Genomic DNA, 16,225 nt, shown 5'->3' with positions numbered 1-16,225 from the left:
AGACACATCACACCCTACGAACAAAAACTAATTAACCTTTACACCAGCCAGTCCCCCTAAGCAGTTACTCCACTCTCATCACGGCTCTCATTAAAAATCCACAGCTGCAGAAATTGCAAAGCCAGAGGTGGACATAACATGAATGCTCAAGTAAGGCTACCTCTTGAGCCCCGCTGGTCAAAGGTGCTTCAAGTACCACAGTGGCCTACAAACACCACACCTGGTAAGACTTCAGTCCTGTTTAATATCTTTATTGACAACCTTGATGAGGGAACAGCATCCACCCTCAGCAAGTACCTGATGATACAAAGCTGGAAGGATTGGCTGACACACAGGACACTGTGCTGCCATCCAGCGAGACCTGGACAGGCTGGAGAGCTGGGCAGGGAGAGACCAGATGAGGTTCAACAAAAGCAAGTGGAGAGTCTGGCACCTGGGGAGGAACAACCGACTGTATCGGTACAGGCTGGGGGATGACCTGCTGGAGAGGAGCTCCGTGGAGAAGGACCTGGGGGACCCGGTTGATGACAGGTTGGCCATGAGCCAGCAGTGTGCACTGGTGGCTGAGAGGGCCAGTGGGATCCTGGGATGCATTTAGGAAGAGTGTGGCCAGCAGGTCGAAGGAGGGGATCCTCCTCTACTCTGCCCTGGTCAGGCCCCACCTGGAGTGTTGTGTCCAGTTCTGGGCTCCCTGGTATAAAAAGGACAGGGATCTCCTAGAGAGAGTCCAAAGACAGGCAAGGAAGATGATTAAGGGCCTGGAACATCTCCCCTAGCATGAGTGAGCTGAGAATGTTCAGTCTTGAGAAGACTAAGGGGGGACCTAATTAATGTTTATAAATATCTTAAATATGGGATGCAGGGGGAATTGGCCAGCCCCTTTTCAGTGTCTGTGGGGACAGGACAAGGGGCAATGGCTGCAAGTTGGAGCATAGGAAGTTCCACACCAACATGGGGAAGAACTTTTACACAGTGAGGGTGACAGAGCACTAGGACAGGCTGCCCAGGGAGGTGGTGAAGTCTCCTTCTCTGTAGATATTCAAGACCCTTCTGGATGCCGACCTGTGCAATACGAGCTGGGGAGCTACTTTGACAGTGGGTTGGACCCGATGATCTCTGGAGGTCCCTTCCAACCCCTATGATTCTGTGATTCTGTGACTTCACCCCCGAGCTGACTGACCGACATGCAAAGGGGGATACTCACCATTTTGCAGCCTAAAGGGCGTCATATGGCCAAACACATTAGGAAACCTGTGCATACACGCTGGATGTGTGCTGCAGGAAACATGAGGGAGCTTTCTGTGCTTGGCCAAGTTCAGGCAGCACTTTCAGGCATGTAGTGAATGAAGATTTTAGTCAACTTCTTCACAGCAGCATTATGAAATCCCACTCTCTTACATCTACCTCTCTGGTGACACTGCCACATATCCTAATGCTATCATATAGCTTTTAAAATGTCCAACTTCCTGGAAGAAACTGAGAAGCTAATGCATTAATTACAACCCTGGCTCTGAACACTGTCTCACTTAAAAATCTATGTAAGGAAACAGAGGCTTCATGTATTTGTAATAGCCTTGGGCTTGTCATGCCTTTGGAAGTGCTATTTAAGGACACTGACAACAATAATCTGTTTATGAAAAGCTTTCTACGTGATCCACGGTACCCGACCGGTGGCTGATACACCTTAGAAAGCATCCCTACATATAGGGAAATGGAGAAGAAATACTGACTACCCAAATAAGTTGGTGTCAGCCTATGAGGGTTAGGAGGATGCAATACTGCTGTCTTCTAAAACAGAACAGCCCTCCTCCTGCTTCTCCTCCCCTGGCTGCCCCCCGGCCCACACCACCTGTGTAGGAGGCTTTGGGGACATTCAGATGGTTCTTCCTGCCAACCTTCAAGCAGAACACAGGGGGGAAAAAACCCCAACTCTGAATGTCACAAGCGAGTCATCACGCATTGTTCCTTCTGTTAAAACTAAATAAACCAAAACAAATGCATTCTGATTCGACTGTCACTTCTGGTTTTAATGTCCAGCTGCTGCCTGTCTATTGTTTCCCTCCTTTGCCTGGCCACCGGTTCATCTGCAAACAAAGGTGACTGTGCAACCTACCAGCCACAGACACAACACACAGCCAACAGCATCCTTTCCCACCAGGCAGGTATTGTAGGGGGACAACAGCCTCCACAGCACTTCGGGTAAATCCTTGCCAGCTTTGATTCTGGGAGGACTTGGCTCACACAGCAATAATCAATCATATTTGGTGGTTTCTAAAGACCCTTATTTTCAGATGTGACCCAGTGCAGCCCAGCCATGGATGCTTCAAATTACAGTGGCGATATTTTCACAGCCTGCTGCTGCTAATCTAGCTCAAATTTTACCTTCAACACTGTGCCTCTCCCAACTTCTCCCCTCCAACTGCTTATCTGAGTGAGGGAGCCCAAGGTAAAGGTAGTGCAGCAGACACTGGAGTAGACAATGTCCTCTGGAAACTGGGCTGAGGTTATCAAACTCAGTGCGCTTGTGACCTCAGTTCTGCACCAGGTTCTTAACTAACTCCAAGCTGGCTCACAAGTTCCCTGGGCTAAGGAAGCCACCAGAGCTGACATTTTAAATCCCTTTATGGAAGTCTTAGTATGAAATTCAATGAAAGTAAAGATGCTCACTGGGTTAAGTGGGATCCACACGCCAGAAATTTTGCCTTCCCAGCGGGGAACATTTTTCAGTAACAGCAACATAAGCATGTCATTAACAATTAATTATGATGATACAAGGATTTGTCTTAAAAAATAACTTTTAGAAAGCACAGACTTGTTCAGAGGAAAAGGAAAAAAAAATAATTTCATGCATTCAACTTAAAAAGTGTGATAAAACCCTCTGAAATAAATAGCACCAAACAGAATAAACCTGTCAAAGGAATAACATTCCAGCGTATCAGAAGACAAAATGCAATAACAAACAGATTTGAAGTGGGATTAGATCTGTTTAAAAAATACATTAGCTGTCTACAAAACTTGAATATATTTCAGAAAACAACAGAGCTTTCTCAAATGAATTTGAGGGAGCAAGAGCTATTAAATGAACAGTTTTCATATGCAGCACAACTGTGTGTGAACAGAAGGATTTCTTTCCTCCTGATTTTCCACTGGTTTTTGCAGTCTTTTCTTCCCCCTCAACCCCAACCACGATTTCACCAGTCACCTCTTAGACCCAGGTTCATTTCTGAGGTCTGAAGGTTGTTATGCACTCATCTTCCAGGAAATTCCCGCTTCCCAGTGCTGATGTGCTATAAAAAACCAGGACCCTTTCTCACAGACTTAAAAGCAGCTGAACTTCACAGCAGTCCCAGCACCTTTTTGGCCCCGTATCATTACAGCTGCCCTGACGTGTTCTTGCAGTAACTGTTGGGCGAGGAAGTCATCACTAGATAGCAATAACTGGGAGAGGAACATTCCTACAAAAATTTAATCCATAACATAACTGAAAAACCCAACCCTCCTTTTCCCTCCCTTTTGTGCCAATCACAGGTAACTCTGTTCCAGCCCAGTAAGTCATTCCATGCACATGGGCTAAAGCAGAAGCAACCCTTTCCCCAGACTGATGGGATTTACCATCTGTATTTAAAATTTCTCAAGTGTTACATATTACAAGGCAAGTTTATGACACACAGACCTCCAAGTTCATTCTGATGGAAACTGCAACGTCCTTGAGAAGTTACGAACGTGCCCCACTGGTGATCTGTGAATGACGTTACTTGGTGCTACTGAGGCTCAATTCTGCAAAGTCTCTGGTTTCAGCTTAAATTTCTACACAGAGGGTTTACAGAATCAAACCTTCATTTTCCTCTCATCATTTCTTCCACAGCAGGACTAAGCTGTCTAAGAATAAGTGTAATATTCAGCCCCAGATAATGCCATAGCTACTTCAATTCAAAAGTGCAAGGCCACCTCCATGCATGCTCAGGGAGACATTCAGCCTCTGCAGAGGGCCAGCAAGGGATCTGCAGGGCTCTTCAGTCATGCTCAAGTGCTCTTGTGAAGATTTAAGCAGTGTTTGGACCTCCAAGTGACCCTCTGCACAGACACATACTCATAGAAATGGAGACTCATAGCATCACTCTGGTTGGAAAAGACCTTTAAGGTCATCAAGTCCAACTGTTAATCGCCATTCACTTTGAGGAGTGCCATGGAAGGAGTGCCCCCATTGTACTGTACTTAGAATAACCATTCAAGTCATTTCCCATGCAAACTAAAGGTGAAACAAGAAGTCACGAAGCGGCTCAGACTTATGGAAGACTGAACAGTTTTCCTTTTCCTGAGCTGATAATCACCTGTGCTCAAGAGGCTGGGCGGGTTTCGCGTGGTCACCTGTTGCCTACCTATTACTGCTAAGAACAAGCAAAATCGTTCCCAGGCAGCATGCATGAGAAAAAAAAAAAGGGAAACAAATAAAAATGTACCTCATAATGATTATTAAAGTTCCATTCTTTCATTTGCAAGAACTCACATTTTAAAGAAAGAAGAAATGAGTATCAAGAGATAAGGAACCATTAATGAGCCCTCTGCCTTGGTTTCAATTACACTGGGAAATTAATTTAATGCACTTTAAGAATACAAGAGGTAATCGCTCTCTCTTGGTAAGAGGTTGCAATTTTCTCTAATAAAGTGTCAATATAAATATGTTGCTTTAAAACAGGGAGAATAAGTCAGTTAATTCAGAAAGAATGGGACATATTAAAACGAATACTATCAAGGAAACCAAATGGCAAAACTAATAAACAAACTGGCTGAATGAAAATTGTATGGCAGAGAGCTGGTAAATAGGGGTTTAATTAGAAACTTATTTTTAAAGAGTGTTTTATGCTAATGATATGTATCCAAGTGACTAATGCTGTGAAAGACGACATTACTCCAGTAATTTGAAAAAGAGGAGTAGCCCATGTGAGGAGAGATGTTTATGGCTGGAAGTGGTAAGAAAGCTGAGACCAATGAACCTGAAAATAAATACATACGTAGATACAAGAGGTTAATAATGCTTGTGGATTTAAAACATGCTGGCAAAACAGGAAATGACTATACAGACTGGACAAACGCAGAGAGCTTTCTGATGGATTGCCAAATGTCATCACAGCAAAGGCTGCTGGTGTGTCCCTGTCACTGCCCCTTTCCACTGGTGTCAGCCAACTCTGACACTGACACACTTGATGGAAAAAAAAAAACCTGCTCAACAAATGTGCTTGGACAGGTGGCCATCTAGCTTTGCTTTGGGGGATGCACTACTTGTGGCATGACCATGGGGGCCATGAACACCTCCCTGCCCCAACGCTGAAACAAATACAGAAAGATCTGAGAGATCTTTCTTGCTACCACAAGAATCAATTTCATCTGAGAAGGAGCAGCATGCAGAAAACCATGCAGAAGTGTGTGCCATCAGGAGAGATGGGAAGTTGTTCCTGCATGGATTGAGCCGAACAGTCCCTTTCTTGCTAAAATGGGAGGAGATAAAACTGGGAAACCTCCAAAACTCTCTTTAATGGACTAAAGACACTTTTAAAGGATTGTCTACTTTTGTTTTCTTGCTTTCAAGGCAATGGGACACACGAAGCAAATTACCTCCCAGCCTGCTGAAGTAGCTACAGTGGAACAGCCTCATGCATCTCTCAAGTAATTAAAGCTACTCTGCTTCTGAACAGGTGCCTTGCAGCAACACCCAAGATGTGTTATAATCCCCCAGTAACACACTGCCTAACACATTTTATTACCTAATTACTCCCACACTCACGTTTAGTGCCCTTGTTAATCCAGTACTTTGAGAGAATACTGTAACGTGTCTTGATCCTAATCCTGTAGTTGGTGTAAATCAGAACTCGTCTCACTAACGTTAATGGAGCTACTGCAGTGTCAAACATCTAGGAGTAGAAAAAGTAGGCCTATAGCCCAAAATGAGCATTTAGTCTGGCACAAGTAGTGTGCAGCTATTGCCTTGTGACAGAACAAATCAAGCTTTTTCTCTGGTCTCAAAGTAGAGATTTCGAGCTGCCAATGCTGAGATCAGCCCTGACTCCAGAAGGTGTTTTGGTTTGGTTTTTCCCTCACGCTTATCCAAGACACCACAGTGGTATCTTTGCTAGGAGCTCCGAGGACTTTGTTCAAGGCAGACTATGGATTCACTCCTCCTCTCCTCAGAAAGACAACGATACAAATGAAAAGGCGAATACAGGGCAGTGCCATTAAAGGTAATCAATATAATGAGCAGACAGAAGACAGCACAGACACAGCAGGTCAGCTCGAACACCACAGCTATCAGCCTTTGATCAGGTCACAATGTAATTACAGATCCGTGAGGGTGTCTGTCTGCTGAGAGCAGAGAGAGGGCAGACACAAAACCCCTCCTCAGGGGCCGGGTTAGGGGGCGGCTCTGTCCTTCCATCCATACAGGGTTAACGTATGGTGGGACTACAGCCTCATGACATCCAGAAAAACTTGAAACTATGGGAAAGCTCCCAACCACAGACCCACACTGTTCAGCTATTGCTCAGCTGCTGGCACTTCCCAGGTGCCACCAATGGAAGATCCTGGTACGTAACCAAGACTACAAATTCGCTTGTGATGCTACCTGGCTGGTGAGCTGCAGCCAACACTGTACCTTTGAAAAACTAAAGCTGCATGAAATTAGCCACAGCGTGCGTATTCCCATGTCCTTGCTAATGGTCAGGCACAGAGATGGACCACATTGTGATTCACAGTGAGGAGAAGGAAAAAAGAACCCTCCCCAGGGATTTCCCCATTCCACACACAGAAATAAAGTATCTGCCTATAAACTGAAAGTAATACCCTGTGCAACAGTGAGAATAAACACTACTGCTACCATCATGTCTTGTCCTTTTGCATTCAGGTCAATCAAGGAAAATCCTAAAGAATAAAATCACAAACCCCAGTGTCTACAGGCACCCTCAGGCTCTCCCCGTCTCTTTTATATCTCTTATCAAATTAATATTAGTAAGAGCTCTTTTCTGGAAAAGAGATGACATTCAGAAACGACAGAATGAGGGTAGCTGATTGACTCTCCCAGGTGACCTAACAGGTTAATGAAAATTAAATCTGTTTGCAGAAGTCAACTCAAGGTCAAACACTTTTCTAAAGTGCCCGGATCAGACAGTTCAAATCAAAAGGTCACACCAGGATGGGGCTTCTTGAGCTGCACGTGTCTTTTGGTTTTCTTTGAATAGTCACAGAGCAAAAGTATCTTTCCTGCTAGCATGACAACACTCTTCCATCAACTCCAGAAAAAGGAAAGGCTGAAATGGAAGAAACTACAAGTTTTCAAACATGACTTAATCCCATTTCTCTGATCCCATGAAGAGACCTCCAGTCATGCTCTGGGAATAACCTGGGAACACTCATTTCACCCAGACTTGCCTTGCCCAGTCCTGGTCTTTCTCTTCCTACCACCAGAAAGCCAAAACAAGGTACCCGAAATGGTCACGTCACTACCAGTTGGAAAAACTGAAGGGGAAGGAGGGGAGACTGAGACACATAGAATGTTTGTTACCCAGAAAAATGAATTAAATAAAGATTTTACGAGGAAATTTCAGAAAAGGAAAGCAACAAGAGGGATATGGGGAGCACCAGAGCCACAGATGAAAGGGAGAAAGGGGAGAAATGGCTAATCCTCTTTGGCTCTCAGTGGTGACACAACCGCTTACAGCCCCACCTGTTTGACTATCAGGTCTCAGAGGTAAAAGACAGCTGCATGGGAAATTCATGCAGCAGTTGCCATCCCAGTGGATGGCTTCTTGGAACCGCCTTTTGGGGGTCTCCCTAAAAAGATGGCAAAAGTCCTTGCCTACTCCCCAACAACTGTTTGCTGGGGCTTCTTTGAGCCCTCCCAGTTCCTCTGTAAGTGAGGATGCAGAAGTGATTCAGGAAAAAGTGCCTACAAGTAATTAACTTCTGTCACTGCCATAAGACAAAAAGGAGTGAAAAGAGTGGGAAAAATGGGATGGTGCCTCAAAGGAGGGGAAAAAAAAAAACCAAGTCGCCACGGGTTTCTTCTCATTCTGTTTAACTCTCGAAGACTCCACAGGCAGCAACACATTGTTCACATTACAGCAAAGCAGCGAGAGCACAAGATGTAACTAGTTTGGGAATTGGAGAGCTACCTGTAGCATGGCCCATGGCAACGACCCTACCATTTCCTTACAGCTCATTTGGAGACTAGACAAGCATAGACACTCTTTTTACAGCTACTCCTCTGTTCTGGGTTCTGACACTTTTGCTGCCAGAGGAGCCCCTGGGGCAATTCTGAAGTCTCACAAGAATTAAAAACAATTGTAAATGTAAAGAAGGAACCCAGACATTGTCATTGTTGGTCCCTCAAAAACTACACACCTTGTGAAGCAACCTGGGGATGGCAGCCTTCCATCTCAACAGTATTTGTATCAGGTTTGCCTAGTCTGGTCTATTTGACCTGTGAGTTTGGTCTGTGTTTTGCAATTGATAACGAAAATAAGAAATCTACTAGTTTGTTGAATTATACCATGAAAATGGTGCAAGGTAAGAACTGTGCCCCGCTTACTTATCTATTTTACACAGTTGTGGGGAGAATGAGGTTGATAGGAAGCTAATGTTGCTTTTTCAGTGATGTTCTGCCAATAGCAAGAACAGTCCTCAGGATGGGAAAGCTGTCGATCGAATGAGGGAGAGGAGGAACCACGAAGAGACACAGAGAGATACTCTGCTTTAAAAAAAACCCCAGCAGAGTGCACACATAGTGAAGTCATTCTGGAAATTGTTGTTCTGTCTTTGCAATCATCTTTAAAAGAAAAAAAAATCAAAAAATCAAAGGGGCTTCTTCTTTGAATAGTAACTGTAATCAAGTTGTGTCACCACTGCAGCTTTTACATGACTGGCATTGAGCTTTCCAGGAGAAGGAGACCCACATACCTTTTGTTGCCAGACGGACACAGTTGATTTTTGTTTCCTGAAAAATAAAGAAAAAAAAAATATATAGAAAAACATCAAGGTGTGTGATTTGCACATCTATGTAAACACACATTCCCTTAATGAGGTTACTACACCGAGTAAGTGTTTTTCTTATGCTTCACCTCTGATAATGCCACCAACAGTTTCAGTTGCCTAAAACCCTCTGTGCTAATGGACTTGCATACAGCTGCTTCTCTAACTGTTGAGAAGTTAAGAGTGACAACATGTTTTTCCACACTTGATGTGTGAGTGATGGGTCCCGCACAACTGCCTGATGAACTAATAGAATTTACCAGTTAAATGACCTGATCTGTAACAGGCAGACAAGCCTTGGGTCAAAAGCACATGCAACTGTACATCAAATTTTCATGCACCATTACTGCAAATTTTGAAAATTGAGTATTTATTTAAACACATGGCAAACAGACACAGAAGCAGTCATTTGAATGTTTCAGCTCTCTGATATGTATGTGAAGCAGACCAGCATGCTGTATGGCTAGCGCTGCCAAATGAGCTATTCAAGCCCTACCCACACCGCCGCAGTTTTCCATCGCGGAGCTGGGATGAAACCCAACGGTTTTGTTCAACCCACCTCAGAGCCCACAGATCTGCGTAAACAGGAGCTTGGATAGGAACAGCAGTGTTGTATTTGGCTTCACTGAAAGCTCAAAGTCGGCAGCCTTCTCAGACCACCTCCACTGAAAGCACATCCCTTTCTGGTATCCCCAGCTCCGCATCCTACAGCCCTTATTGGCATGGATTGCCTATGTCTGATGCAAGACAGCCATCCAAATCTTAATGTGTTGCTTTGGTTAAAAAGATGACTTTGTCAGGCAGCAATCTGCTGCAGGGTTTTCGTGGCACTTTATGTCTTTACATTCTCTCCTACACGTCTCAGGTGGAACAAATACTTGCATAAATTAGTGTCTAACAATGCTACATTAATACGGATGCTCTGGAAACAACAACCAAGCAAATGCACTGCTGAGCACCTTGTTCTGTCCTCAAGCAATAAGATCAACGCTCTGAAAGTCTGAATTTGCTCATGGAGAAAGCCTGTTCCATCTGTGACCAACCCTCTGCAGCCTGAGCAGAGTCAGTCTTTATGCCAACAAACCAAAGGTGCATGGACCACTCTTCTCCCTCAAAAATCCACTCCTCTGAGCAACCTGTACAACCATCAGCACTGCAAAGTCAATGGAACCGCACAACAGAGCTCCACATTCATCTCTGCCTTGTGTATAATCAGCTCAAGTTGCCAAGTATTCTGGAAATCCAAAATCTTTATTGCTAGTGATGATATATGAAGCAGGAAAAACACAGCTTTGTTTTCAGCACACAGCCTCAGCACATAATGCTGGGAATTAGAAGACAGACAGATTCAGATGTAGTTTACAATCTAAGACAAGGTGACCTGGAAAAATCAGCAGTGAAAAATAAAATGAATAGAAAATATCAAGACAGCATTTTTGCAGTCTAAAAGTAGGTGGACACTTGCTCACATTTCATTGTGGAACATTTTCCTGTGGATTTACTGCCTTCTGCTAGCTTCAAAGTGCAACAAAAAGCCGGAGAAATTAGTCAATGCTGAGAAAAGAAGAGGTGAGAAAACAAAACCCGAAATCTTGTTAATGATGCTGTAACTGATCTCATTTGACCATGTGCACATTCCTGCACATTACCCTCCCACCGGGTAATTTGAGAAGACAGGATGCAGTGTGTTCTGTTTGCATCTACAGCTACTAATTGCTGCGTTTCCCACAGACAATCATAGTTATTAGAAGACCACGATCTGGCACTGACAGAAGCGAAGGCAATCAATCACTAGAGGGCCAAGACATCTGGCTTCAGAACTTCATTTCAAATTGTGCCTTCTGAGAAGTAAAATATAAAAGAAACCCACACATACTCCAGACATCCAGCTATAAGGGACCCTAAAGTTTAAAGGCCTGAAACATAGTCCATAGTCCTGATTAGGGCTGATTAATCCATCGACTTCCATTGATTACCTCATTGATCACCTCATTGATCAACCTACCACTCATCTCTGTGGTGTCTCATAAAAACAAGATCTCTTTCAATTTCCTTGATTTTCTTTTTTATCAGTGCTGAGAACCATGAGTTTGTACGAGCTTTTCTCCAAAGAAATGGAATAAACACATGTAGGTTTTTTTTTTCCAAAAACCCCAGTAAAACCATTTTCCCACAAACACATTTGTTATCTGAAAACATGTGACTTGATTCGGACAAGGTGTTTGCATACCCATGGTAAAGAAAGATGCTTCTGCTTATCCAATAGTAAAGCAGGAATCAACAATGTACATCATTCCCAACTAATCATCCAGAGGGCTTAAAGCAATTGCAAGACAAATAATTAAAGGGATAATAGAAAAAAGTTTTAGAAAAACAAAAAGCATTTCCCCAAATTTCAAATGTCTGTCTTGTTTCTGAACGTTCTTTTCAATACTATGATTCCACAGATGTTTTCCAAGACCTTATGTCTACAACCATCCTAACGATGGCCCAAGATCCTATATACTGAGTATAAAATGTCAGGTTTGTATTCTGTCTGAAATCACAAGAAGAATTTACTGTAAGGTCCTGGTAGCACTACTGCTCTGGCTATTTATCACTGCCCAGCTAAGGCAGACATCTTATATCCAAACACTAACAGAATAACGTTGGCATATTTTAACCAAGATCCAGGAACAGGAGAACACTGCATGAATGTGTCCTAGAGCTCTCGAGCCATCCTTCACTTTCCAACACACTTTGTATCCAGAAAGCTTGCTGCCTGGTAAGCCCAACTACATGTTTACCAGAACATATTTATCTCAGTCTGTGTGCTGGAGCTTCCATAAGAATAAAAGATAATTACAGTGTACCCTTTACTCCAGGCTGAACCCTGGCTAAATTTTTAAGTCCATGCACCATGGACCATGTGAGGACTGTTTCAGAGTGCTGGCAGACTGTTCCTGGAAGGCAGACTGGGACCTACAGTCAGAAGGAGCTGGAAACCCTCTGAAGAGAACACAGACTGTGTCGACACATTGTGCCAACACAGCCCATGCACACAGGCTTGAAACTACAAACCACAAGCTGGTTCAGCATCCCCCTGAATTTTCAGGGGTTTTTTTTAAACCTTCTTTTAATACAGTTAGTTTCTTTCTTTTCCAAAGGAAGGGAGCTGATGCTGTCTAATTATTTAAATGCGCATTTCACTGAAGTACACTGGATGATAACAAGTTCTGCCTGTCTCTTTAGTGTATGGATGGGAACAATTTTCTGCAGAAAGGGGCTATGAGGCCAGTAGGACATATGTTTATGTGACAGCTGCATCTTCACAACCTAAAAGGGCAAATGATTTTTTTTTCCTTTCTCTTTTAAAATGACAGCTTGCTGTTTACAGACTACGAGCAACAATAAAAGCAGCAGAGCTTTTTCATCCATCTGTTTTCACACCCACAACGTTTTTTCTTTCCTTTACTATTATTATGACTTTGCATTAGATAAGCAGTGCATGTCTTGTCTGAAGAACCACCTGCCAGCACCGGTGAGACCTGCTGTCCCCAGACGTTCCATTTGGGGCTGCCCTGCACCAGGCAGGGCTTCATCAGGCAGCTCAGACTGGGGACAGGCAATTTTAATTTTTGCTGGGGCTCAGACAAGACAAGTAATTACCAATCTCCCCCTTGGGCTGAGTTTCAACTTTAGTTGAAAGTAAGTGCTCTATACGCCAAGCGTGGTTGTTGGCAGCCTGCTTCCTGCAGGATAAGAACCATAGTCCTGTCCTCTGAATAGCCTAAGGAATTAGTTTTTAGGTCCTCAACAGATTTTGCCCAACTTCATGGGACTTATAGATCATGTGTGGGGCTTTTTATTCCACTGAAGCCAACTCTTTGCTGTCTTCAAAATGAATCCAGGGCACGTAAATGTGCATGGTCAATGCGCCCCCCCCCCATAATTTCTATTTCTAGCTTAAAGAAACTGCTGGTTCTCTGAGAGACTAAGCTAAACCTAGTGTCTAGTTTCTGAGCTGCTCAAAAGTTCAGGCAGGTTTCACACAGCAGCCAATCATTCTCCCTATTTGACCGTGTTACTGTCTTTCCAATTAACAGCTATTTCTAGTGTCCATGTCTTTTAGAGAAGGGAGGTTTAATGAAGTGGTTTGGGCTTTTAGTATTGACAACAGAAAGTTATTTCAATGGCATATAGTTAATCATTGAATATCCTACTAGGATAGGCTGAAAGAACTGGGGCTGTTCAGCCTTGAGAAAAGAAGGCTAAGAGGGGATCTTATCAATGTTTATAAATATCTGAAGTGTGGGACACAAGGGGAAATGGGCAGCCCCTTTTCAGTGTCTGTGGAGACAGGACAAAGGCCAATGGCTTAAAGTGGGAGCATAGGAAGTTGCGCACCAATATGTGGAAGAACTTTCTCACAGTGAGGGTGTGGGAGCCCTGGGACAGGCTGTCCAGAGGGTGTGAAGTCTCCTTCTCTGGAGAGATTCAAGACCCATCTGGATGCCGACCTGTATGATATGTCCTAGAGAACCTGCTTTGGCAGAGGGGTTGGATCCAATGACCTCTGGAGGTCCCTTCCAACCCTTACAATTCTCTGATTTTATGATCCACACCTCTCAACCATGAGGCAGACTGGAGCAGCATTTTATTTACTCTCCAGAAAACACTCAGGTCCACACACTCCATCACAGGCTGGTCAACCAGATGTGAAAACCAGGACTTACAAAGAGTGAAGTCCTTCTACAGATGCTTTATGAGATTAAGAAGGAGTAAATGTAAGTGAACAAAAATGTACTCCTGAAATCCCACTGAACACAGAGCTTCTCAAAGCTGTTTAGCAGTTCGCAGAAGCAATGCAGGTAGCCTTGGTGCCATTCCATTTTCAGAGCACTGCTCATGCTAGACAAAGTAACATCACCATTTTGTTCGTGGGTCATCTCCACAGGGGTGAATATCACCTCTCTGCTGGCAGGTTTATCCACAGCTCCAAAACATCCCCGAAGAATGTTGTGTGAGTAGACCTGTCAGCATCTAGAAATCCAGCCTGAAGTCCCCTGATAATAATGAACTGTCTGATTGTGCATGTAGTATAAGTCATTAGAAAGGAAAAAAAATCAATAAGAATCTCTGTAGAGCCTATCATTCCCTCAAAAATAATATTCTCATTGATTCCTGTGGTGCTACTTTTCACAATCCTGGCTTGAAAACATCACTCACCTGTTGGACCACCATGCGGAGCTGCTGGCAGCATCCCCCACATCATCTCCAGCTGCCTTACAAAGGCTCCTGCCTCATCTCCCATTTAGAGGAAAAATGGCCAAAAGTTATTGATTGCAACTGTGCTGCTACAGATTTCATTTTAACTCAATGAGGGAAATTGGAACTCCAGGAAGGATTTTTAGGATGCTCTGGTTTCTGAGCTGCTCAAAAGTTCAGGCAGGTTTCACACAGCAGCCAATCATTCTCCCCATTTGAGCGTGTTACTGGATCACTAACCAGAGACTGCCACCTGCAACGATCCAGATAAAGAACACCAGGGGGACAATAAAACTGGCAAGATTTAGCTTTGATTAGTGTGATAAGGAGTAACATGGTGCTGCCACCCTGGCCTCATGTCACTGCAAGGATGGGCATTTTGCAGGGCTGAGCTTGGGGGAAGCTCAGAGAAGGAATACTTCATGCTCTGTCAGCAGCTACACATCCGTAGGGGGTGGCACCAGGACAACCAGCAACTCTGAGTTAACTACCTGGACAGCTGCAATAGCGCGTGTGGAGATCCCACCACAGGAGAGCAAAGCCACTTGTCCATTCTTCTTCCCATGTCACTTTGTGTCCTAACTCCATCTAACAAACAGTAACAACCAGTGCCTCTCATCCCCACAGTTACAAAGCCTGGAGCTTCTGTTTCCTTCTTCTCTTTTTTTCCCCCCTCCTCTTACTTCCAACTCTGACACATTTCAGTTCAGCATCTGGCTTTCAAAAGTCCCTAGGAGGGAATTTCACACAATTTGGAAGCTTTTTGTATAACAAAGCTGAAAACTATTCTGTTTTGCACATGTTCTACTTAAACCCCTGCCTGGAAGCAACACAACGTGGACCAAACTTGGTACAACTGTCCACAGAGAAGAATTCAGCCAGCGACAGCTCTCTCATTCAAACGCTCAAACAAGCAGTGCCACATTGCACAAGAGAAGGCAGAAAAGCTCGTGATCTGATTTTGCAGCAATTTGCCACACTTGTTTTGCATCCAGCTGTTAATTATGTTCCTTTCACTGTAACAATCACAGCTAATGGTTGCAGAGCAAACGAGAACACCAAATGAGCACAGCCCTTCACGTACAGAGAAGCTGAAACAATGCAGAACTCCTATAACACTTCTACCTCCCTCTAATCAAGCTTTTTGACCAAATACAGAATGTTTCTTCAAATTAAGCTCTCCCCAGAGCCCTACATTTCCACAGGAAGATGTTCTGGTTCACTGCACGAAGGTTTCTCACGGCAGGTTCCAGGTGTGGAAAGAAGTTTCATCACTCCACAACTGCCAGTGATTAATCAAACTATAGAATATCCTAATTAAAAAATGAGGGGCAATGTTCTGTTAAGTTTCCCATGTGCACAAGAACACAGGGTTATATTTTAATTGAGCTAAATTATTACTGTTTCAGGTTTTATGCAGATGTATGCCACATCGCAGCCAGAATTATTAGCAGGCTTTACAAATAAAGTCAAAGCTGCTCAGGTTTATAGACATAAGCAAAAACCCAGAACTCCTAAATACAAATTATCCCTGTAAACAATTCTGGGAATGAGACAAAACTTAGTATTTACAGCTGCAATGTACAGGATGAAAATTATACCCTAATGTTTGAAATGTGGGGCATAAGGATCTTCTCCAGAAACAGAAGGTATCACAGGTACTCCTCTGAACATCCATATTCCATTCCCGGACATTTCCTCTAGGATTTTTTTCCCTGTAGCTCTGCCCTTCAAGGCTATATAAACATAATCTGTACCAATATAAATTATCAGTGCAAGAGGCCATTGCTTGCCCCAGTAGGAACTGGTTTTGCCTGGCAGGATGCTTCTCATGAGCTGTGTATTGCAGCATACAGACTATGGATTAATTTGTGCTTAGAGACCTTTACAGCCTTGTGTTCCTATTAGAGCAGCACGAGCAAGTCATCCTTTCTGAGTCCTTATCACCTGGTATGCAGAG

General features: G+C 43.7%; 1 protein-coding gene across 1 annotated transcript in view; it reads right to left on the bottom strand.

The window, feature by feature from the left end:
- Nucleotides 1-16,225, bottom strand: part of PTPRT (protein tyrosine phosphatase receptor type T) — a gene marked incomplete at both ends in the record, with an annotated part of 469,343 nt that overhangs the window by 78,118 nt on the left and 375,000 nt on the right. The window contains one exon of the mRNA XM_084271566.1: nucleotides 8,947-8,983. Within this exon, the coding sequence (XP_084127692.1) occupies nucleotides 8,947-8,983 (37 nt within the window). The remainder of the gene's footprint in view (nucleotides 1-8,946; nucleotides 8,984-16,225) is intronic.

This window comes from Gallinula chloropus (genome assembly GCF_964237585.1).
Source record: "Gallinula chloropus genome assembly, chromosome: 16".
In the NCBI taxonomy this organism is placed as follows: Eukaryota; Metazoa; Chordata; class Aves; order Gruiformes; family Rallidae; genus Gallinula; species Gallinula chloropus.
The sequence above is the reverse complement of the archived record's forward strand: the minus strand, read 5'-3'. Positions and strand labels throughout refer to the sequence as shown.